This window comes from Phycodurus eques, chromosome 2, assembly GCF_024500275.1.
Source record: "Phycodurus eques isolate BA_2022a chromosome 2, UOR_Pequ_1.1, whole genome shotgun sequence".
NCBI lineage: Eukaryota > Metazoa > Chordata > Actinopteri > Syngnathiformes > Syngnathidae > Phycodurus > Phycodurus eques.
Genome location: NC_084526.1, coordinates 3,092,556 through 3,118,653, shown reverse-complemented (window position 1 = coordinate 3,118,653; position 26,098 = coordinate 3,092,556). Strand labels below are relative to the sequence as shown.

The 26,098-nt window shown below is 45.3% G+C and overlaps 1 protein-coding gene across 10 annotated transcripts in view; it reads left to right on the top strand.

The window, feature by feature from the left end:
- The first annotated feature begins 2,559 nt into the window (after nt 1-2,559).
- The window catches only part of mtss1lb (MTSS I-BAR domain containing 2b), a 36,778-nt gene continuing 13,239 nt past the window's right edge, over nt 2,560-26,098 (top strand). For 9 of the 10 annotated variants that reach the window (XM_061705075.1, XM_061705051.1, XM_061705041.1 and 6 more), the window contains exons 1-3: nt 2,560-2,938; nt 14,354-14,415; nt 15,280-15,353. In XM_061705075.1, coding sequence (XP_061561059.1) covers nt 2,852-2,938; nt 14,354-14,415; nt 15,280-15,353 — 223 coding nt within the window. In that variant the 5' untranslated portion in view covers nt 2,560-2,851. Of the gene's footprint in view, nt 2,939-14,353; nt 14,416-15,279; nt 15,354-18,694; nt 18,715-26,098 lie in introns of those variants that run through there. The other variant, XM_061705084.1, reaches the window with a different exon arrangement.

Genomic DNA, 26,098 nt, shown 5'->3' with positions numbered 1-26,098 from the left:
TGAAATTCACGCTGTCAAATTAGTCTAGCAGATCCAGGCATGTGGCGCATGCAGCGGAGGCATCGCCAAACACTAATACCATGAATATATACCATACTATAAATACTAAAACAATAATAATGTGCAGTTGGTACCTGAACTAAACATTAAAAAAAGAATTACAGTGCATGTAGTGCTACTCACAGCTCACAGACGTCGACTAGCATAATGCCAGCACACAGTGCAAAACACCATAGATGGGCTAATGAAACGAGCATAGCAGTAGTTAGAATCCTTGAAGCAATGGATATTTGAACACAAACAGTGCAGCAACCCTTGTAGACGGACAGTATAGGAATACTCACAGGCATATATTCTATATATTCTATATTATAGCAGCAGGCGACCAATGTCAATAGCCATTGACGCATGAAATCATGATGCACAAACTGTTTAGTTCTTTAATGTTGTTATTACTGTATGTTTAAAAAAAAAGTGTGATAGAGAAGAGTGCTATTTTTCTGATGAGAAAAGTGTTAAGAAAAATCGTTGGTGTTTTTTGGGAGCGCTAGAACGGATTAATGGCATTTCCATTTGTCTATGGTTGGCGAAACACTGCATTACATTATATCAATGGACCCAAGAAGGGTTTGGTGTTGGCAATGCGAAGGCAGACTGGGGGAGTGGGGGTGGGGTGGGGGGGTTGGGCGTGTGTTCGTTCGCGGTGGGACGCCTGACAAATCTTCCGCTAATCACCTCCCCCGGGATGCTGCACGTGTGTGCACGTGTGAAATATTCACATTTACGACCGGTGCGCGTACATGCGATCACGAGCCCCTTTTGTTGGAGTATCTGGATGAAGGCGAGCAGGCCGACATGGTCTCTTCAATAATTTACTGGGAATGAATATTGATGCGGGCGGATGTTCCCCTCTGTTTGTCTTAAATGTTTCTATAACTTGTGTTTCTGCATTCTTTACAAAAAACGAGCAGAGTGTAATCCTCGCTGGGTCAAAGTGTTAACATGATCAGCTTCAAATGTTCACAAATGTCTCGCCAACCGCACGTCAATCCGTGTGTGTGTGTATGTGTGTGTGTGTGTGCGTGTACATCGGGCAGCATATTGCGTGCATCTCAGTGTGTGTGTGTTGTGACGTGAGAGCGTGCGTTTTGGTGTGTGAGATGCGTCAGTAACTGGGGCAGAACTGATTGTTGCTGATGGCTGTAGGCGAGCGCAGACCTACATTCTGCTCTCATACACGAGGATGAGGAGGAGGGGGGGGGGCATGAGGAAGGTGGGTGGTGGACGGGTGAGGAAAATTAGGGTACCCCCACTCCCCTCCGGCGTATGACCAAACACGTTCTTCTTCGAGACTTTTCAGGGTTCCTCCGCTCTGCTGCTGACACTTGCCAGCCAGGCAGGCACGGTGCTGACTCAGCACACAACACACGCGGGAAGGAAGTGACGCCGACACACACGAAAATACAGACTCAGCGGGCACTTCATTAGGGACCCCAGCCCCAGCACAACAATCGGGACATTACAAACAGTGAGAAAAAAACTTTTCAGAGGGAAAGTACAAATAGACAACTGAGGTGTGGTTGCATAAGTGTACACACCCTCACATAACAGGGATGCGAGTGTCAAGCAATCCAATTCAAACTCATGTTAAGTGGGCAAACGCCTGCCACCATTCGAAGTGCCTCTGATGAACCTCAAATGAAGTTCAGATGTTTCAGTAGGCTTTCCCCGACATTTCAAATTTTGTAGCAGAAGCCCGGAGGTTTTGTGCTATCACTGACTGGAACTTTGAACTGTTTATAATTTGCTCCATCTTGCCTAAGGCCCCAGTTCCAGCTGAACATGATGATCATGATCCGTTTACCACGCTTCACTGTTGGTACGGTGTTCTTCTGGTGATGAACGCTGTTGCGTTTGTGCCGAACATACCATTTCACACCGTAACACATTTCACACACATTGCTAGATTTCAAGCGGATGTTTTACTTTGTAAGATAAGGCGTCCTTACCGCACAACACACGTGAAGAAGATGGGGATGTGCTCCTTTGAGCAACAAGATGTTGTGGAAGCTCTCCGGCTTGTGCTGTACGAGCTGATGACAAAAAAAGCCTACTAGAACATCTGAACTTTTATCAAAGAGCATCTGAACTTTAATCAAAGGGACTTTAAATTGTTGAAAGTGACCCCCCCCCCCCCCCCCCCATGCACACACACACACAGTTTGACCCTGGAACTGATTATCTCCATTATTTATTTCGGGGGCAGAAAAAAAACTGTTGAAAGTGACACACACACACACACACGCACGGACGCGGATACACGAAGTGGCGACCAGTGTGTGCGCGTGTCTGCTTATGACCACGTGACACCAACCGTGGACGCTTGGAGCCCCCTCCTCTCCACACCCTCGCCTCGGCAGCCAATCAGAGGCCGCGACTGCGCGCAGGCATGCCCACGCACACCGGTCGCGCGCACGCCACCCGTCCGCGCGCGCGTCCGCTCTCGACGAATCCACGTTGCGCCAATGCCGTGCGCGTCCCGGTACCGCGTGAACGCTGAGCGAGCGAAAGAGAGAGAGAGAGAGAGAGAGAGAGCGCCTCACTCGTCCTCACGTCGTTCCTCCTCTTCTTCCTCTTGCTCATCTTCTTCTTCCCCCCCCCCCCCCGCGCGCGCGTGTCGCTGCTCGAGGGACAAAAACCGGAGCGCAGATCTCCTTGGAAATATATATAGATATATATATTTTTTTTCAATTTTTATTTTTTATTTTTCATCTAATTTGTCGCGCGCTTTCGGGGCGCGCGCTCGCGTGTGTGTGTGTGTGTGTGTGTGTGTGTGTGTGTGCGTGCGCGAATGGTGGACTTGGCCAACATGGAGACCGTGGAGAAGGAATGCGGGGCCCTCGGGGGTCTTTTCCAGGCCATTGTCAACGACATGAAGGTAAATACGTGTACGTGTGTTCCGTGATTTGCTTAATAACGACACATGTACCCCCCCTCGCGCCCCCTCACTTTCTCCTCCATGGGAAGAACCTTGAGCTGAATTGAAACCCAAAAGGTTCCCAAATGAGCTTTTTAATTCATTTAATGAGATCACCGTTTTTGTTGACCCCCCCCTCCATCCATCCATCCATCCATCCATCCATCCATGCCTCCAATGTTGCCTCATTCATTATTTCATTCATCTCACAACCTCATTGATTTCCTGTCATGGCTTCATGACGGCGTGAGAAGCCCCCCAGCCGTCACGCAGACCACCCCCCCCCCCAAAAAAAAAAACAACAACTCCTGTCTAGGAGCTCTGAGTGTCATTCCTCAGCATTCTCTTTGTGTGTGTGTGTGCGTGATCACCTCCCAGCATCTTGTCGAGATTTTGGTTTTAAAAGATACACTCACTTTTTGATATTCACTTAACGCGATATCTTGAATGTAACGGCTGCGAAAGTGCTGCTTCTCATATTTGTGGTCCTCTCACCATGCAGCTAATTATGAGGGCAACGCTGCACCGCAGTAATAAATGCACATAAAAAACAAACAAACAAACAAACAAACAAACATCATAAAAAAACATTTAAAAAAGCTTTGCAGGATGGTGGAGGTGTACCTAATTTTATGGCCGAGTTGAGAGTAGATTATCATTGGCTGCTTTATTTTTTCCTCTAAAGGAAGTTATGGAAATAAAAAATCCCTTTTATTGTCACTTGACGTTATTTCCTATGAGAAAAAAACAGACTTTATGGACCCAAAATGCAATCCTTGGAGCTTCATAAACTGTAGGCCAATTTTGCATTGAGTGTTGCCGAGCAATTATTGCTTTGAGTTGTTCATAAAATCTCGCGTTGTGGAATACGGCTTGCCATCTGTTGAACCATTTAAACACAATTTACGAAACCTTTTGGATGAATGCGCATCAATTCCGGAAAATGAACGCTTGAGTCGCATGTTTTCAGTCATGGAGTCATGGAGCAAAGTAAACTCGTAAGTCAAGTCTGTCTCAACAGAGGCACGTTTGCCTCCTTCATCAATTGAAGTAAAAAAAAAAACAACAACAAAAAAAAACAACCACTTTGCTATTTTACCCTGACAAAAGGGAAACAGATGCTTGTAAAGGTCAGCTATTAAGTACACGCCCACAGAAACACACACACACACACACACACACACACACACACACACATACACACGTACACACACAGTCAGTTAGCAGCCATCAACGAGAACAGGATGGAGGTGATGCCACGCAGATGACAGACATTTGCACCAATCATCCAAATTGGGAATTGGGTGCTGATCTCGTCGACTGGAATCCGCAAATTCTTACAATTCCTTTTTTTTTTTGTTACGTTTTAAATCATGTCAAATCGTAATGCATTGTATAAACCCTAACATAAGAGAATGTAAAGAAATACACTGGTTTTACAAAGTGTATTTGCGGTACCTACTCTAATAGCCCAGTGTTGGGCGTGTGCCTTGAAGGGGCATGGCCCCGTGAACGTGCGCTCAGGAGCTGGAGTCGGGTTCGTCGGCGTGTGAGCGTCTGGGTGTGAGTGGTAACCTACAGCAATAAACAGCTGACAGTGCCTCAGCCACGATGGCTCCCCTTGCCCACATGCCAGGACGGCATTATACTCCCTTAATTACTTGGTCAGTGGTCTGCTGACACACCTGATCCGGGTACTTTGATGCGTCCCGATACTTTTGTCCACCCTCGCCACTCTGTATGCGCGACAAGCGGTCGTCATGGTGACAGCTGGCACCCATCCTCGTGCTCCTGCCGCGACCATTTTGAGACGCGCGCAGTCATTCGTGGCCTGGTCGCCTAGCAACATCGGCACCTGTGACACAGCAAAGCGGTCTAATTTGGAGAAAAAAACAAACATTTACAAAAAACAAAAAAAAAAAAAAAAAAAAAAAAACGTTTAAATCATTGTCCTTCATAATGTGTTTTTGCTCGCGATTATTATCGACGCGGTACAAATAAATACGTCCAAATTAAAATAAATATTAAAATAAATGACAAATTATATGTATTTAATAAATGAAAATTCAATGCGGTTAAACGCAAAGTATTTAATTAAAATTTAGGCAATGAAACTATTTTAATTCATAAAGTCAATATGTAAATTAAATTCAGTTGAGTATGAGTAGTTATGGGTTTATATATGTTTTAAAACAGTATGACAGATACTGTAAATATTGCCTGTATGTAATAAACTACTTAAATCCAAATGGAAAAAAATTAAACATTCAAATTAAATAATTTTAATAAATTAAATACCTAGCAAATTAAAATAGGCTGGGTAGTTTAAGAAAAAAAGTAATTTATATATATATATATATACACACACACACACACACACACACACACACACACACACACACACACACACACACACACACACACACACACACACACACACACACACACACACACACACACACACACACACACACACACACACACACACACACACACACACACACACATGCGGCACGGTGGCCGACTGGTTAGAGCGTCAGCCTCACAGTTCTGAGGACCCGGGTTCAATCCCCGGCCCTGCTTGTGTGGAGTTTGCATGTTCTCCCCGTCCCTGCGTGGGTTTCCTCCCACATCCCAAAAACATGCATTAATTGGAGACTCTAAATTGCCCGTAGGCATGACTGTGACTGTGAGTGTGAATGGTTGTTTGTTCCTATGTGCCCTGCGATTGGCTGGCAACCAGTTCTGAGTGTACCCCGCCTCCTGCCCGATGACAGCTGGGATAGGCTCCAGCACGCCCGCGACCCTAGTGAGGAGAAGCGGCTCAGAAAATGGATGGATGGATATATATACATATTGACACTTGCTTACATTTACTGAAAATATTGCATTCCTGACTTATGAAAAAAACAAACTAAATTAAATTAATTTTGAAATTAAAAGATACATTTAAATGAGTGAACTAAAATACATTTAAAAATGGGTTCATATATATTTTTTTATGCTTGGGTGACTGTTGCGTCAAACATTGTCTCCATCGATATATGCAGATTAGATTTGGCTACGTGGCGGCCATGTTGGAGAGGTCGAAGTTCCTATCAAAGGCGATGCATGGACACTGAAATTAAGCTGTAACATACTCATTTCTCATGAGATTTACTTTTTTTTTTGTCAATGTCAAAGTGTGTGCTATCAATACATAACATTTGAAAAATTGTATGCAGCCAAACATACCCGACATTCTTGTTTTTTGGGGGGTTTTCTTGCCGTTCATATACTTCTCGACCCTGCTAGCTTCTGTGATTGCCTGTGCGTACAGTTTAGCTTCGATGATGAAACTGTTAACGAGCTTGTTGACCCCCCCCCCCCCCTCCCCACCCCCCCAACTCACATCCCCAAATCCCTTCCACCCCCACCCCAGCACAAAATGTCACGTCAGCAGCTTGGACGTGCTATGTATCTGAGAAAAAAAACAAAAAAATGCCGCTTTTACTTCCTCTTCGCCTCCCATCGCAATCCTCCCTTCCTCTTTGCCGTCGGCACACACACTCCACCCAATGCGAGCACGTGTGTGTGTGTGTGTGTGTGTGTGTGTGTCGAACATGCAAAGTAGCTTTCTTTTGTGCTGCTAGACATGAACACACACAAACAGAGTCCGCGAAACCTTCCCCGATGCTCGTAAATCTGGTGTGTGTGTGTGTGTTTTTTTTTTAACCATGGCGAAATGTATGTCTGGCAGTATGTATCCCTGGAGGGTGGGCTGAATTACACACACACACACACACAACCACACACAACACACGCGGGGTCACAGTCACGGTCGGTGGGCCGATGCCATGGAGGAGGAAAAAAGTGATTTCCATGAATCCTATTGAACATCTTTTTGTGCACATCACAGGTATTTTAAAAATCGAATCTGTTTTTTTTGTTTGTTTGTTTTGTTTTCTCATTTTTCCAATGAAATAATGGAAAGCGGAACGATCTGGGGGTGTGGGGTGGGTGTGGGTGCGCTAATGCCAGAACCTCTTCCGTTACCATGACGACTCTGGCAGGAGCTAGAGGGTTACTGCTTGCTTAGCCCAGAGTGTAAAAAAAGCAATTGTACAACTTGACTAGAATTAGAGATCCGCCGACCTCATATTTGAACTTTGATAGCATCTTCGTGTTGTGTCTTATTAAAATCAGTTGTAGTCACGTTTTGACAAGAAGGATAGGGACAAAATTCAGGTATCTACCGATCTTGAAGCCGAGCGCCGACGAGAATCAGCGGTCGTACCTCGTGTGTTTAGTCCTGCTGTATTTCGCCGCGCCACGTGACCTTCGTCCTCCTCCTCCTCACAGCTCAGTGCAGCTGCACTAAATCAACAGGACTGACACACTGTCCCTCGCGCCACAAAAGAGATGCGACTCGAATACGAACAATTCAGCGAATGTCTGATTTCAGTTGTCGTCGTCGCACAAAGGGGGAACAAAGTGGACTCAGTATTCTGCTCCCGTGGAAGTGGATCATTAAATTTGGCGACATGAAAAACGAGCCTGTTTCTTCTCACTGTCTTTTGTTGCTCCGAACTGCCTTTATTAGACTGATTTACTGTGTGTCATGTGACTGAAGATGCTTTGTATATACTGCGTGTGTGTGTGTGTGTGATGGAAAAAAGGCTCGAAAAGAGCTGTCTCTGTGATCGCAGAGAATCAGAGTGATGTGAAAATAAAGATTGGTTGACGAGTGAGTGCGGTGACTGGTAGAGTGCCGGCAAGAGCGAAGTGGCTACGGATCGCAACTTGGACATTGTACTTCCTCCGTCTTGTGTCAAATCTTAAAAAGGAACAGTATTCATGCTTTTACACCGCAAAACGATCTGTGAGCGTGCGTCTGTAGAGTTGGTGGAAAAGCGTGACGGGTAAAGTGCTGCCTCGAATCCTGGACAGCTGAATCATCACAAGTGTTATTTATTCAAGATCGCAGAATAACATTGAGAAATGGTCTCCGACTGGTGAGATACTGACAAAAAAATGACTCACCTAGCGCTATGTCTTCATTGGAGCCGCTAAAGTACTGACGACAACCCGATGACCTTTGAATTTCGCGACGTTTCCATCTTGTGTTGGACAATAAAAATCCCTGCTACTCTTTGACATAAAAATATTAACTGCTGCAAGTTGAAAGTAACGGTGGGTGTTGAAACCTTTCGTGGGGAAAAGTGTGGGTGTTTAAATTTTCCATCTGAGAAAGTGTGGGTGTTCAAATCCTGAACTGATAAAAGGGTGTATTGAAGCCTGTAATCAGGAAAAGTGTGGGTGTTGGAACATTTCATCTGGAATAGCAGGCACGTTGAAATATTTCATCGGTAAAAGTGTGGGTGTTGAAATATTTCATTGGTAAAAGTGTGGGTGTTGAAATCTTTCATTGGGAAAACCGTGGGTGTTGAAACCCTCAGAAAAGTGTGTGTATTGAAACAGTTTATCGAAACTTTTCATGTGGAAAAGTGTGGGTGTTGAAATTTTTCCATCTGGGAAAGTGTGGGTGTTCAAATCCTGAACTGATAAAAGGGTGTATTGAAGCCTGTAATCAGGAAAAGTGTGGGTGTTGGAACATTTCATCTGAAATAGCAGGCACGTTGAAATATTTCATCGGTAAAAGTGTGGGTGTTGAAATCTTTCATTGATAAAAGTGTGGGTGTTGAAATCTTTCATTGGGAAAACCGTGGGTGTTGAAACCCTCAGAAAAGTGTGTGTATTGAAACAGTTTATCGAAACTTTTCATGTGGAAAAGTGTGGGTGTTGAAATTTTTCCATCTGGGAAAGTGTGGGTGTTCAAATCCTGAACTGATAAAAGGGTGTATTGAAGCCTGTAATCAGGAAAAGTGTGGGTGTTGGAACATTTCATCTGAAATAGCAGGCACGTTGAAATATTTCATCGGTAAAAGTGTGGGTGTTGAAATCTTTCATTGATAAAAGTGTGGGTGTTGAAATCTTTCATTGGGAAAACCGTGGGTGTTGAAACCCTCAGAAAAGTGTGTGTATTGAAACAGTTTATCGAAACTTTTCATATGGAAAAGTGTGGGTGTTGAAATTTTTCCATCTGAGAAAGTGTGGGTGTTGAAATTTTTCCATCTGGGAAAGTGTGGGTGTTCAAATCCTGAACTGATAAAAGGGTGTATTGAAGCCTGTAATCAGGAAAAGTGTGGGTGTTGGAACATTTCATCTGAAATAGCAGGCACGTTGAAATATTTCATCGGTAAAAGTGTGGGTGTTGAAATCTTTCATTGATAAAAGTGTGGGTGTTGAAATCTTTCATTGGGAAAACCGTGGGTGTTGAAACCCTCAGAAAAGTGTGTGTATTGAAACAGTTTATCAAAACTTTTCATATGGAAAAGTGTGGGTGTTGAAATTTTTCCATCTGAGAAAGTGTGGGTGTTTCAACCTTTTGTAGGAATAAGTGTGGGTGTTCAAACTTTCCATTGGCAAAACTGTGGTTGTTGAAAGCCTAAATGGATAAAAGTTGTGTATTGAAACCTTTAATCTGTAAAAGTGTGGATGTTGAAATCTTTCATTGGGAAAATGGGGAGTGTTGAAACCTTTCATGAGGAAAAGTGTGGGTGTTGAAACCTCTTATCTGTAAAAGTGTGGGTGTTTAAAATTTGAATTTGAAAATGTGGGTGGTGTTGAACACTTTCCATCTGGTGCGGGATTTAAAACTGGGTGTTAAAACCTTTCATTCGGAATAGTGTGGGTGTTGAAACTTTCGCTTAACGTGTGTTTCGAGCCCCTCCAAAATCACCCGTTTCGCCTCTGAGACTGAACATTTTGCTTGGGTTCGACTGTGGCAAGGTTGCGAGAAAAGCATGAGACAAATCTCCCAACTCGAGAGTTATCCTACACTCGATCCTCGTTCCTTCGTCCTCTGGCCCGGCTCCCGCTTCTCGGGCTCCCAGTGTTTCAGTGCTGTCCACCAGCGAGTGGAGGATGAGGAGCTTAGCGTCTCCTCGCTCTGCTCTTTTGTTTCCTTTGTTTGGCCCGCAGCCGCCAAGCAAAACAGAGGAAATCCAGCAAAGAGCCACAGAGAGAGCGATGGAGAGAAATGAAGGGATTAGCCCCGATTTCTTTTTCCTTTTTTTTTTTTTTTTTGGTGGTATAATCGAGCCAATTCACACGTTTCAAAGAAGCTAATTTCACAACCTTCATATTGGATCAAATAGGCGATCGTTTTTTTTTTTTTTTTTTTTAATCAAACATGTCGGGGAGGAGACACTTCTCTTTCATTTGCGCATAAATGAACAAATGACTTCATGACGACGAAGTAATCTGACCACAAGTGTAAAATGAACATCAGCATTAAAGCTCCACTATATTGGTCCCTTGAGATACGAGTTTAGTTTGTTGTGTGATTGCGCTCGTAAGTTAAAACACCTGTATCTTAAACCATCTTTCCCGGTTGAGATGAATAGAAATGCCATGATTAAAATGTGTTTTTTAATCAGAAAAATAGCACTGGATGGTATTTGTTAAAAAAAAAAAAAAAAGACATACAATAATGACATAATCAAACAAAAAGTAAAATTTTGAAATGAAACGGTATTTGCAAAATGTTTGACTTCAATTCAATGGACATTGTGCTCACTTAGTGTTAGATATATTGTAGAAGTTATCATTTATTTGCTTAGCTTGCATTAGTATTATGGACAATGTTTAGAAAGAAAGATGTCTCGCCTTCAAGAAGATGACTCAGCAGGAATCATCAGAGACAAGGACGTGGCCGGGATGTGACAGGTGTTGGTCCCATGTTTTCACCTTGAAACCCTACCCTTAGTGTGTTGTGTCTTGTAGCTTAGTATGTTATGTCTTGTAAACTTAGAAACCTCCCTATTTTCAAATAAATGCAGGAGCGACGGGAGAGATTGTTTAGAGCGTGTTGAGAGGCTGTAACCTGAACAATCTCCCATGCGCCCTCCTCATGAGTAAAATGACCAACGTCTTCATTCCTTTTGTGTTTATTCATTATAATGTTTGGTGAGATAAATCCAACACTTAGCTCCAGTAATATTGGCCGTTCTTCGCAGAGGATACTGTACGTGTTCAAATATCCGTTGCTTCATGGGTTGCACCACCGTGACATTGATGCCATTTGTTAGCTTGTCTATGGCGTTTCCCGTGAGGTGTTAGCATTAAAATCGCAAACTTCGATGTTAATCTGAGCACAAGTTTAAATACGAACCTAACATCAGAATTAAAGCGCCACTCAGTCGTGATCCAGCCTTAACGTGACTTCTTCACATCGTCACCCTGCTCCACCCACTGTGGTGCCCTTGACGCCCTTGTGTGTTAGCATTAGCATTCAAAGCTGTTTTTACAACTTTGCCAACACGATCGGACAAATATTCCCGCAAAATTTGCAAACGCTCCTGAATTGATGCTATCACGCTAACAGGCAAAAAGCACTGAACATTGATGTCGGTCCAGAAATGCCTCGCTTGTGGAGAACAAGAGGAATATTGAGCCCGAGTGTGACGAGAAAAGATTTGACAGGCTTCACAAAGGCAGTCGAGGGGGGCAGAAGAAGAGGCCATCTTGGCTGGCTCCCAGCATCCTCTGTCCTTAACGAGCCAAACATTTTAACGAGCGGATGATGATGATGATGAGGATGAGGATGATGATGAGGATGATCTCCTCGAACTTCCACTCGCTGGGCTTTTGTGTTTCAAGCCAAAGGAAAAAGCATTCAAAGTTGCTCTTCTCTCAGACAAATGCTCCTCTGAAAACAGACGTGAGTTTTCATCACATTTTGAGATGAATGAAGGAATACGGGCCTTCAGTCACGGAAGATGGAGAAAGTAGCTAAGTGGAGAAGATACGCATCTTCAAGTATCAAGTTGGTGGGATCCCTAATTCTAGTCGGTGCTTCGGCAGTCACAGGCAAAGCTCGATAGATGCCTGTCAATATTGAAATGATATATTTAATGCCACAATGTAATCATTATTGATCTCCTTCGATATTTCGAATGTACTGTGATACAAAATAAACTCAAAAATATACTCCCATCGGATTATTTCGTGCATCAAATGAGCGTTTGCCTTTTTTCAATCTGTTTTCGACGCAAAATGCTGCAGTGGAAAAAGTCGGGTAAGGCACAGGGAGGGTGCAGAATGATAAACAGGAAGCAAGACAAGTGTCCTTGAGAGAGGAAGGCAGGAAGGGAGGAGGTAGAGGAAGAAGGGAAGGAGAAATATGAACGTATAGAAACATACAGCTTGCACTTGTAAGATAAAAGCAGTGGGTTGCATTGAAAAGTGTATTGAAACCCTTCATTCGATAAAAGTATGGGTGCTGAAACTTTCAACACGGGAAAAGCTTTTCTTCAGGGAAAAGAGTGGGTGTTGAAACCTTTTGTCTCGAAAAGTGTGGGTGTTTAAGCCATTCGTTGGGAAAAGAGTGGGTGTTGAAACCCTTCATTGGAAAAAGTGGGTGTTGAAACCTGTCTTCGGGAAAAGTGTGGGCATTGAAACATTTCCTTAGGAAATGTGTGGGTGTTGATACCTTGTATGGAGGAAACAGTGGGTGTTGAAACCTTTCGTCTTGGAAAGTGTGGGTGTTTAAACCATTAATTGGGAAAAGAGTGGGTGTTGAAACCCTTCATTGGAAAAACTGTGGGTGTTGAAACCTGTCTTCGGGAAAAGTGTGGGTATTGAAACATTTCCTTAGGAAAGGTGTGGGTGTTGATACCTTTCATGGAGGAAACAGTGGGTGTTGAAAACTTTCATCTGGAAAAGTGTAGGTATTGACACCTTTCCTCAGGAAAAGTGTGAGTGTTGAAACCTTTTAACAGGAAAAACTGTGGGTGTTGAAAGCACTTCATTGGAAAAATTGTGGGTGTTAAATCCTGTGGTTGGGAAAAGTGTGTGTGTTGAAACCTTTTCTCAGGAAAACGGTGGCTGTTGAAACATTTCCTGGAGGAAACAGTGGGTGTTGGAACCTTTCAGCGGGGAAGAAAGTGGGGTTGAAAACTTTCATCTGGATAAGTGTGGGTATTGAAACCTTTCCACAGGGAAAGTGTGGGTGCTGAAACCTTTCATGGAAGAAACAGTGGCTGTTGACACCTTGCATGGGAGAAGGAGTGGGTGTTTAAAACCTTCATTGAGAAAAGTGTGGGTGTTAAACTGTTTTTGGGGAAAGCGCTTCTTCATGAAAGCACACCTATGGGCAATTTCATCTTCAATGATGCTAATATGCATTCCCCCCCACAAATGTGTGAGGAAGCATGGGGAGATTCAATCCCAGAACCTTTTGACTGTGAGGCAGATCCACCGCTACACCGTCTTGCCCCAGATGATTCCGGATGCCTACGAAATATTGTGGCTTTTTCTGTTCTTCTTTGTGTGCACTTTCGACGACCCCCCCCCCCAGTGGTAAAACTGTCTTTTTGTTATTGTTTTTCAAGACAGTGACAATAAAGTTTTATTGTATCGTATTGTTAAATATGCTAACGGGCTGTAGGGTGGCATGCGTGTGCGTGCGCGCGCTTGTCCCAGGACGAGGGCGTCACTCGGCGTTATCTCTCTTGTCCACACTAAATCTCTGCGGTGTACTTCAAACAACCATAAGGAGGGGAGGGGGGAAAGCGTTGTGCGCGTGTGCCAGTACATGTGTTTTGGTGCCAAGGGAGAACTCGGATCCCAGCCCAAATGATGCCACATGAAACGGGCGAGATCAAAGTGTTTGATCTCTCTGCGACGTCACCATGGAAAGCCCCGCCCCCACACCTTTGCACACGCACGCGCATACTCTACGAACGCCCTTCCACCTTCGTAGGTCACGTTTCCCCGTTGTATTTTGTCTTATTTGGGGGCCAGGTTATTTGGGGGCCAGGTTGATGACACCATCTGATAAAGACACACACACACACAGAGTCAATTTGCAGGCATTTTATGGGGGTTCAGAGGTCAGCGTGGATCAAGTGTAACGTAATCTGGGATGCAGCTGGGGAGGAGGGGGGGGGGGGGCGGAATTTCATTAGGAACGCTTTCATGCTGGTCTGTGTGTGTTTTGTGTACATTATATGTACATGTGTGCATGTGCGAGTGTGGTATATATACAAGTTTATGTGCACATTTGTGTGCATCATGGTATATGTACGTGTGCGTCTTAAAATATACAGCACTTGTGTGAGTGTTTTGAGTATATGTGTGTTCGTGGGTGTGTGTTACATCCGCGTGTGTGTGCGTGTGTGTGTGATGTGTGTAAGCCATTTTGAAGACGCTGAAGACAATACCAGAAAAAGAAATACATTTTTAACATGATATAATTTTACATACTGCGTCATGCAGAATATTTAACGTGTCACTGTGTGTGTCTGTGTGTGTCCGTGTGTGTGTTATCAGTGTTCATATCCCGTGTGGGAGGACTTCAACGCAAAGGCCACAAAGCTCCATTCACAGCTCAGGTGAGTTTACCGATCGAGTCAGTCAGAAAACTGTTCCGGTTCAGATTTGGAACAAAGCACACTAGACATACTGCGTGTCTGTGGTAGTACCAAGACTGACCCGTGAGAGGCAGCATTGTGCCACAAGGCATCCAGACTGACAAAAAGTACAAAGAAGAAGAAATAGAAGCAGCTACTAGGCTAACTGTTAGCTTATCCGGTAATTTACATTACAGTGGCTAACTCTTCCCCATCTAATTCGCTTTATGGCACATCGAATTCCAAGTCACCCGCACGCATCTGGATTTGCTTTGATCATAATTATTGAGCATGGTAACATTTCTGATCATCAACCTGACTGTTTGCCAATCAGATAAACTGAGGGAAAAAAATAAAAATAAAATCACTTTTCACACACCCCACACCACAGGATCATCTGATAATCATCCCTTTGCTGACTTTCATCAAAAGGGGAAAATCGGGGCTCAAAATCGACCCAATTATCCGTTTGTTTGCACCATGCTCGACTGTTTATGTAAACATAAAATCTTGCATTAAATGTGCACTACTATTGTCCCATAAGAAATCACATAAATAGAAATAGTCTGTTCCAAAACAGTATAATAATTTTTTTTTGCCAAGAGCCTGCAGGACAAAATCTGCTTCTCCCTTGTTAATTGCATCATGTTGTCTATGTTTCAATAACAGACTGTACAGTAGTACTATGTCGTGTCTCAAAATTTTGTTTCCCAGTAAGAACACCAGAGGTCGCTTTTTTTTTCTTGCTTGTCCGTTCACTGAGCTGTATTAAAAAAAAAAAAAATGGTGTATTCAATGATTAAATGTGCACTGTTGTGAATTAAATGTGCGTCTGTGGCTTTGTAGAACGACGGTTTTGGCAGCGGTGGCCTTCCTGGATGCTTTTCAGAAGGTGGCGGACATGGCGACCAACACCAGAGGTAGAACCACCGAAATGCGCCATATTATTTTTGTGGTGCATATTTTGTTGTGGCACTAGCAGTGTTTTTGCTCCTGAGTTACTTTGTGCTGTTTACACTCATTTCTTAAAGCAACGTTGGCAATTTTGTGTGTGTACAGTATTCGGCACTCCCTGAATGTGCAGTCGAATTTTGCTGATAGCTACCAGGTCCCAAAAATGAGAGGCAAAGTCATCTTGAGTCAAGTTGTTCCCTAGCTTAACGCGAACATGAAATGGGAAACGGCATAGAAGGGCTAAGGGGTATTAGCGTTGCTGTTGTGGTCTGTTTACACAAACAACATGGCTGCTAACAGAGAGAAGCTAGTTTATAAAAGCACAGCATTGTTGTGCATTGTTGCGTAGTGTGGTTTTAATGCTGCTTTTGGGTTAATTTTCTACAGTTGTCAGATTACTACGTAGTATCGCAAATCGAGGCCTCCCCTATCTGCAGTTAAGTAACTAAGTGTAAGTATTTGGAGCAAAACACAAGCACAAAAACAAAAACAGTGTCATGCTCGATGATGGTTGGTGTTTGAACTGAATAATATCAAAGAACACACATATGCACACACATGCACGGCGCGTGTGTGTCGCTGCCTCCGACACGACATCGCGGCCTCGGCCAATCGCATCCGGGCTGGGTCACGTGTGCCGGTATGGTTGCCAGGCAACAAGCGAAGTGAGGAAAAAAATAGCCTTGTTGCTGAGAGCACAGCAGGAAATACTTTTTTGGGAGATCTTACGTTGTTGGAGTCAGCTGTTCGGGCGCAGATGGCGCACGCGTGTAAACACGCAAGATGTCCGATGCCGCAATTCCTCTGAGAATTATTTCTGTAGGTGCTGCTGTTTTGGTAAGCAGACGGCTCAGCGATGGCGTCTTCGTGAGGACTGAGATTAATGCACATTTATAATTTTTTATGATTTTCCTATTAATTATTTTCCATATTTTTTTCATTCATTCATATTTTTCTTGAATTTGTAAAAGGAATCTATTAATATTTTTATTAGTTTGGATTCTTTAAATGTCTATTTCTTTTCCTATTTTTGAATGTTTATTACGGGTATTATTTTCATATAATTGAAGACTCAGGATTTTTAAAATAATTATTGGATTGAGTAATTGATCTGAGAGTCAGTGCTTCTGCAGTTGCTGCTGTTTTGGTCAGCAGCAGGAGCTCCACCGGGGTCAACGACGGTGTCTTTCGAGTGGACTAAAATTAATATTTTAACATATTTTTACATAAAATCTATAATTCTACATTTTCCCAAATTTTCTATTTTTATTTGTATCCTTCCCCCCTCCTCATATCCTTATTATTATCATTATTCATGATTAATTAAAGTAAAATTTTATTTTTAATTGATATTTATTTTGTTTTAATTAGTTCAAATATATTTTCATTTATCATTTGTCTACATTCATAATTTTCTCATGTTCTTATATTATTATCAAATAATAATTATTTGAAGTAAAGTAGTCATATTTTTATTAATTCATAATGTGATCCTCAAAATTCCCCAAATACGGGAGTCTGGTCAGTGAGTAGCTGGCAGATCCGGAAGGACATTTCCTCATGTCACAATCCAGCATTGTCCAGCGGGTCAGCCGCACAAGACGCGCTCTGTTACGCGCACACACGAGAACACACAGTGAGGGGGGGGGGGGGCTTTAGTGAGCATGGGAATCGGAAAGCCCGGCGAGTTGTTCTTCTGCGACACCGAGTCGTGTTCAATGAGACGAGAGGCTGCGTGACTGACGAAGGGCTGCGCGTGTGTCAATCAACGCTCTTGCCCTTTTGACATTTGCACAGGAGTCAAAAGGACCCCTATTCAAAATCAATAGGGTTCTGTTGAAGAATGGAATCGATCGACGGAACATTTGACCTTCGAGCTCAACAACCGATCCCGATCGCCTTCGAAAGCGATCGTGTTCTTGTTTTGAGCTTCAAAACCAAAAAGCGCGCTTGTCTCCACGGAAGCGATCGGCTATTCGAGAGGGCCAACGATGCGTTTGTGTGTCACGCAGAGCGTGTGAAAAAGGCGCCGACGGCGTCCTGGGCCCAGACTACGTTACCCACAATGCTAAATTTAGAACACTGCAGTGTGTGACTCAGCGCTGCCTGGCTGGATGGTGAGGATGATGATGATGATGATGACGATGATGATGACATCATTGTTGCTGTTGTCATGGAGACATTCATCTGCATGATTCTTGATGATGAATATGTCAAATATCATTCTCGTGTATGTGCGTGTGTGTATGTGTATGTGTGTGCGTGTGTTGGTATGTGTCTGCATGATTGTGCGCGTGATTGTGTGTGATCCTGTTTGTGTGTGTATGCGTGTTTATGTATGTTTATGCGTGTGTGCATGGTTGCGTGTATTTGTATGCCATATGTATTGCTTGTATTGCTACATATGACGCGTCCATGCAGATGCAATTCGCGTGTTGCCGTGTGACCTCCGTGATTGCATGAGACGTTTGTGCGCGCATGTGCGTGTGTGTAAAGGACACATATTCTCCCCCCCCCACCCCCTGCCACAGTTTAAAGAAGTTCCCACGCATCTTAGTAACGCGTCTCACAGACTCTTCGTCAAAACACCAAAACAGCCGATAGTGAGTTACCATGGCAACCAGGGCGTCACGACGAGACGAGCGTTTGGTCGTTGCTGAAGCAGAGCCCAGTCTGCAAAAAAAAAATAAATAAATAAAGCAAACACCTGTAAGGACGATACAATATTTTTCACTTGTGGAGGCAGCACTTCATACACAGAAAGATTTTGTTTTTACATATTGCACAGCTTTTTTCCGATCTGCTAAATTGGCAGTTTTGTATCAACCAATCAAATGTACAATCATTACAATTTGATTGGTTGGCCTTTTTGTGCTATTGAGAGCATTGGGCGGTAATGTTGTCACCCACTAGGAAATGGTTGGCTGTTATTATTATTATTTTTTTGGAGGGCTAGGGGGTTCTTGTTGCCATGGCAACAGCAGATTGGGCTGAGGGATGCGATGTGACAGGAAGTGACCGCGCCACGACCCCTCAGCCTGAAGTCAGTGTTTGTATGTGTGTGTGTGTGTGTGTGTGTGTGCGTGTGCGTGCGTGTGCGTATGTGCGTGTGTGTGATGACTCCAGACAGCACAGCATGATTCTCAGCAGTTTTATGCCAACATGGTTCATTAGAACTATGATGTTATTAAATGTTATTTTATTATTATGTAAAACTATTACATTATTAACAGAGAATAACATAACATAACATGACAGGACTGTACCATTTTGCATTCTTACATCAAGCCGAAAGGAAAAGAAGAAGACGACATCATGACTGAAATGGTAAAAAGAATAAATTATGTATTCTATCATCAGAACATTTTGAGGTGTTTTCCAGGTCTAGTCAAGGTCACAGCAAGGTCAAACCGATAAAAATCAGAAATGTTCCTGTATTTTATTTGATCCACTGTATAGTTAACAGACACACAGCATGGATAGAGCCAATTGGCTGTTTTGGTTTTTGAGGGCGATGGACTTTAATGCGATCCAATTGGGTCCAACTTACCCCCGTAACAATGTGAAAAATCAATTGGCGACAAACCACACGGAGTCACACCTAGAATTAACGGGCTCAATGAGGGCTTTTCAGATTTTCAAGTATGTCATAAATATGTCATCGTGTGATGACGTAATAAACGAAAACGGGCTTTTCCAGTAACTTGATGGGTCACTTTGATCTAGACCGGGCTCTGTCCGTTCCATCCATCTGCAACAAACCCCACCGAGTCACACCTCAAATTCAAGGTCTTGACGAGGGCTTTCCAAATCCAAGTCACCAGGTTGCCACTATTCCCTTGTGTGATGACGTAAAAACCAAACAAAATGATCGGAGTCCTCCTTCAAGCGCTGCATTTGTGTTATTAGAACCATAGCGCGTATGTATAGAGCCCTACACACCTCCTGCTCCATTATGTTCCTTCTGTGCGGAGTCACATTGCGGAATCTTCATTACAACTCAATGACATACACTCTCTGCATCAAAGGCGATTGGAACGTGATAATGTAACCCCCCCCCACCCCACACACACACACAGTGCTAGATTCCAGATGTGAGGCGTGTGTGTGCGTGGGTCTCCTCATCTTGTTGTTGATCTCCGGCTGACTTTGAAAGGCATGTTAATGGCAGCCAAACAGGAAGAGGACCATCATAAACGAGAGCGAGATCAAACGTACATACACACAAACGCACTAACACATCAACACACGCGCGCGCACATTTGGCAGTCGCTGCAGTACCGTTTTTTTTTTTTTTTCTCCGCAAGCTCATTAAAATGTGTGAGACAAGCCCTCTCGTTTCCTCCTCTCTGGTTTCCGCTCCTCCTTCTTCTTCATCTTTCTTTTTAGTGTTCTTGTTTTTTCTTCTTTCCTTCCTCTTCTCCTTTTTTTATTTATGCTGACTTCATCATACAGTAACTGTCATCACCATTATGGGCTGACTTCCATTCTGACTACTTGTACAGGCCTGATTGGCTTGCATGTGTGTGTTTGTGTGTGTGTCTGTGTGTGTGTGTGTGTTGGTGGCTCTTCTTTATTGAATGGTTGCCGGGTAGAACGGGAGGCGCAAGGGAGGAATTTGTTAATTATGAATGGAGCACTTTTCTGGGGATCACAACAACGCAGTGTGTGTGTGTGTGTATGTGTGTGTGTGTGTGTGTGTGTGTGTGTGTGTGCTTGTGTGCGCGTGTGTGTATGATGAAGTGATACTGATACGCACCATCAATTCATCGAGGTCATTTGTGAACAGTTTAAGTACAGTAAAAAAAAAAAGGTGTAATAATGAGAGAGAGCAAGGAGGAGAACCAGGAACACGGCAGAACTTACAGGGGAAAACAAAGAGCAAAAAAAAACCAAAAAAAAAACAATATCCAATATCCAATATGAGAAGGAGACAGGATGAAATTTTTTTTAATTTTTGTATTTTTTTTTTGCAGCGTCAGTAGTTCTAAGTGCGTCCGTTGACGTGCGTTGCTTCCACTAACAACATGGCCATGAACAGAGAGGAGCACGTTTACAAAAAAAATAACACAGTCAGTGTTGCCAATTTATGGACTTCTCTGACCCCTCAAGCAATTATTAAAAAAAAAAAATAGTGACAAGCAACTTCCATACATCCATTTTCTCCTGCTTATCAGAGGTCGGGTCGCGGGGGCAGTAGTTTTAGCAGGGACGCCCAGACTTCCCTCTCCCTAGCAACTTCATCCATCTCTTCCGGGGGGGATCCCGAGGCGTTCCCAGGCCAGCCGAAGGACGTAGTCTCTCCTGCGTGTCCTGGGTCGTCCCTGGGGTCTCCTCCCGGTGGGACGTGCCCGGAACGCCTCACAGGGGAGGCGTCCGGGAGGCATCCGAATCATCTGCCCCAGCCACCTCATCTGGCTCCTCTCGATGTGAAGGAGCAGCGGCTCTCCTCTGAGATCCTCCCGGATGACCAAGCTTCTCGCCCTATCTCTAAGGGAAAACCCCGACACCCTGCGGAGGAAACTCATCTCGGCCGCTTGTATCCGGGATCTCGTTCTTTTGGTCACGACCCACAGCTCGTGACCATAGGTGAGGGTAGGAACGTAGATCGAACTGTAAATCAAGAGTTTCACCTTTCGGCTTAGCTCCTTCTTTACCACAAGTCCGCATCACTGCAGACGCTGCACCGATCTGCCTGTCGATCTCCCGTTCCATTCTTCCATCACTCGTGAACAAGACCCCAAGATACTTCAACTCCTCCACTTGGGGCAGGATCTCATCCCCGACCTGGAGAGGGCATGCCACCCTTTTCCGTCTGAGGACCATGGTCTCAGATTTGGAGGTGCTGATTCTCATCCCAGCCGCTTCACACTCGGCTGCGAACTGCTCCAGTGAGAGTTTGAGGTCACGGCTTGATGAAGCCAACAGAACCACATCATCTGCAAAAAACAGAGATGCAATACTGAGGCCACCAAACCGGACCCCCTCTACGCCTCGGCTGCGCCTAGAAATTCTGTACATGAAAGTTATGAACAGAATTGGTGACAAAGGGCAGCCTTGGCGGAGTCCAACCCTCACCGGAAGCAAGTCCGACTTACTGCCGGATAAGCGGACCAAACTCTGACTCCGGTCGTACAGGGACCGAACAGCCTGTATCTGTCACGTACGTGGTTAGGGCGAGGGCGAGTAACACAAGGTAAGAACATGGTGGACCCAATTGCAGGGAAGCAGGGAGGCAAGGCAGGAGTGCAGGAGTCTCAAAATAATATTTAATCTTAGAAAAGGGAAAACTGAACAAAGTCCCACAACAGATACCAATCAAATCAAAGTAACAAAGAAACACTCAAATATCTAAAACTGGAAACAAACTGTGACCTGTGAGTAAGACGTGGAATAGAAAGGGAAAATGACACCTGACAATGACATACCACAATGATAAAGACAACTGACGACTATGACATGGCAGAGACATGTGACAACGACAATGAACCGACAAGAACTGAAAGAAACCAGGGAACTAAATACAAACAGATAGACGAGACAACGAGGAACACCTGGACAAGACATGAGTGGCTGGAGAGAGCTGATTGGTCGACACAAAGCAGACGAGAACAGTTGGACACAACAACTTAATGAGCACACGACAAACATGGAACACAGGAAAATATGGAACAAAACTAAACACAACCCAAACCAAAACACAGACCATGACAGTACCCCACCTCTAAAGGAACGGATCCCAGACGTTCCCCAAACAACAACCAAAAAGTCACCAACCCAGGGTGGGCGGAAGGGGGCCTGGAGGAGGGTACAGAGTCCACCCCTCAGGTCAGTCTGGTGGCCATCCAGGCCACCCAGGGTGAGGTGCCTGGCTGAGCAGTTCAGGAGGTCGTCCAGGATGCCAAGCACCAGGGTCTTTACAGGGCCATTCAGGCGGACGGCCACGGTGCCAAAGCCAATGGTAATGCAGGGGCCAGGCAATAGGGTTGGGTGGCGACCGCTGGACGAGCGCCGTCGGAGCGAGGATGGGTGGTGGCCGCTGGACGAGCGCCGCCGGAGCAAGGACGGGTGGCGGCCGCTGGACGAGCGCCGCCGGAGCAAGGACGGGTGGCGGCCACTGGACGAGCGCCGCCGGAGCGGGAACCTGGCGCAGCTGCCGAGGCGCAGGAGCGGGAACCTGGCGCAGCTGCCGAGGAGCAGGAGCGGGAACCTGGCGCAGCTGCCGAGGAGCAGGAGCGGGAACCTGGCGCAGCTGCCGAGGAGCAGGAGCGGGAACCTGGTGCAGCTGCCGAGGAGCAGGAGTGGGAGCGGGAGCCTGCCGCAGCTGCCGAGGAGCAGGAACGGGAGCCTGCCGCAGCTGCCGAGGAGCAGGAACGGGAGCTGCAGTCGCTTCCTAAGCCTGCCGCCATTGAGGTTTGGGAGTAGAGGGTACGGGAGTGGAAGAGTGCACAAGGTCTCGGGAAGGTGAACTAGGAAAAATGGCTGGTACTGAACATGGTGGCTTGGGGGCAGGTTTGACTGGACGTGACTTAATTGGAGCCGTGGAACATCGTGTGGGAACAGGTGAAAAATTAAGTGACTTGTGAACAGGGAAAAAACGAGGGGTCAAAATTTGACCTTTACTTGGGCGCCTCCGTTGGCCACCACGCGGCGGTCCCGGGTAGATGGCCAAACAGGTGCCCAAGAAAAGGTCCGAGGGAAAGGTTTTGGACTCACTGGGGTTGGAAATGTGGAGGTGTGACAAAAACTGACGAGGACGGGATAAAGTAGGGAAGGAACCAGAAAAATCTAAGTCTGTGTCAGAGTCAGAATCAGACAGAAGGTTAACTAAATCGGGGCCATCTTCACAATCAGAAAAATCAGAATCTAAAGAAACATGTGGATGTAAAATAGTAGGGCATGGTGAATAACTAGGACAAGTGGGGGGACCCGATGAAAAGGACAGAAAAGACTGAACGATAGGGCTTACTGGAGGAGGGTAGGTATGGATGGCAGGCTGAGGACGGTGGGAGGCAGTTTGTTGGTGTCCAGGGTGACGCCATCTTCTTCCCGCTGGGTCCTGTTCTGGTCGGTTCATTCTGTCACGTACGTGGTTAGGGCGAGGGCGAGTAACACAAGGTAAGAACATGGTGGACCCAATTGCAGGGAAGCAGGGAGGCAAGGCAGGAGTGCAGGAGTCTCAAAATAATATTTAATCTTAGAAAAGGGAAAACTGAACAAAGTCCCACAACAGATACCAATCAAATCAAAGTAACAAAGAAACACTCAAATATCTAAAACTGGAAACAAACTATGACCTGTGAGTAAGACGTGGAATAGAAAGGGAAAATGATAAAGACAACTGACGACTATGACATGGCAGAGACATGTGACAACGACAATGAACCGACAAGAACTGAAAGAAACCAGGGAACTAAATACAAACAGATAGACGAGACAACGAGGAACACCTGGACAAGACATGAGTGGCTGGAGAGAGCTGATTGGTCGACACAAAGCAGACGAGAACAGGTGGACACAACAACTTAATGAGCACACGACAAACATGGAACACAGGAAAACATGGAACAAAACTAAACACAACCCAAACCAAAACACAGACCATGACAGTATCAGGGGGTTCGGTACCCCATACTCCCGAAGCATCCCCCACAGGACCCCCCGAGGGATACGGTCAAACGCCTTCTCCAAGTCCACAAAACACATGTAGACTGGTTGGGCGAACTCCCATGCACACTCGAGGACCCTGCCAAGGATGTAGAGCTGGTCCACTGTTCCACGGCCAGGACGAAAACCACACTGCTCCTCCTGTATCAGAAATTCAGCTTCCCGACGGAGCCTCCTCTCCAGCACCCCTGAATAGACCTTACCAGGGAGTCTGAGGAGTGTGATCACCCTGTAGTTGGGACCACCACCCCAGTCTGCCAACCCAGAGGCACTATCCCCAATGTCCACGTGATGTTGCAGAGGCGTGTCAACCAGGACAGCCCCACAACATCCAGAGCCTTGAGGAACTCCGGGGGAATCTCATCCACCCCTGTGGCCTTGTCACCGAGGAGCTTTTTAACCACCTCGGTGACCTCAGCCCCAGAGATAGGAGAGCCCGCCTCAGAAAACCCAGACTCTGCTCCCTCATAGGAAGGCGTGTCAGTGGAATTGTGGAGGTCTTTGAAGTATTCTCCCCACCGGCTCACAAGTCCCGAGTCGAGGTCAGCAGCGCCCCATCCCCACTATACACAGTGTTGATGATGCACTGCTTCCCCCTCCTGAGACGCCGGATGGTGGACCAGAATTTCCTCGAAGCCGTCCGGACGTCTTTCTCCATGGCCTCACCGAAGTTCTCCCATGCCCGAGTTTTTGCTTTGTTTTTTTTCCTACAGGCCAAAAAGGCCCAATAAGACTCCTTCTTCAGCTTGACGGCATCCCTCACCGTTGGTGTCTACCAACGGGTTCGGAGATTGCCGCCACCACAGGCACCAACCACCTTAGGCCCACAGCTCCGGTCGGCCGCCTCAGCAATGGTGGCGCGGAACATGTTCAACTCGGACTCGATGTCCCCCGCCTCCCCCGGAACATGAGCAAAGTTCTGTCGGAGATGGGAGTTGAAACTCCTTCTGACAGGGGATTCCGCCAGACATTCCCAGCAGACCCTCACAATACGTTTGGGCCTGCCACGTCGGACCAGGCATCTTCCACCACCATCGGAGCGAACTCACCATCAGTTGACAGCTCCGCCCCTCTCTTTACCCGAGTGTCCAAAACATGTGGCTGCAAGTCAGATGACACAACCACAAAGTCGATCATCGACTTGATGATGTATTCATCATAGGGGTTTTTGGAGCCGTGCTTTGTTTGGTCCCTCACCTAGGACCTGTTTGACATGGGTGACTCTGCCAGGGGCATAAAGCCCCAGACAACTTAGCTCTTAGGATCATTGTGACACACAAACCTCTCCACCACGATAAGGTGACGGCTCAAGGAGGGGCAACTGACAAGCGACTTTAAAAACCAAAAACAAAATAACTTTAATTGCTGCTAAGAAATGCTGAACATTGCCAAACACGCGGTGCTTATACGTTATAAACGATTCCATCCATGCAGTATGGCGGCACATGTCATGAGGTTTATAAATTGTTCAATGTTTTAAACATTATTTAATTAAGGATCGTGTTTATTGACACTTTTGACAACACTGACATTTCAAAAGTGCACATGCCCTTACACAGGGTGCGCCCAAAAAAATGAAATACTCACTTTTCGACAGGCCATTACTCATATATTTAGTTTCGATTGAAGTTTTTATTTAGTCATAAATTCCCGTAAACACACTCCTAAACCTTGTGGAAAGCCTTTAAAATCGTCCATGCTTTCCTGAGTTCCAGACTTTTCCCCACTGTGTACATTAGCAGCAGCATTAGCGATTACTCTGGTCCGTTTGGGCCTTTTGCTGGACTCGCAGCACCTTGTTTGGGAAACACACGCGCTCGACCAGGCGACTTTTTCCACGCCGCCTCCAGAAATAGAACTCTTGTGTTTACGTTAGCAGGTTAGCCGCTAGCATACACACACACACACACACACACACATACACAGACACTCCCGATCTGGCAAATTTGTGGCATACACAGATAATATACACAAAGAATTCCAGGACACTTGACATCCACTTGTCACACTATTGTAAAAATCGTTTGGCTTTGTGTCTTGCAAA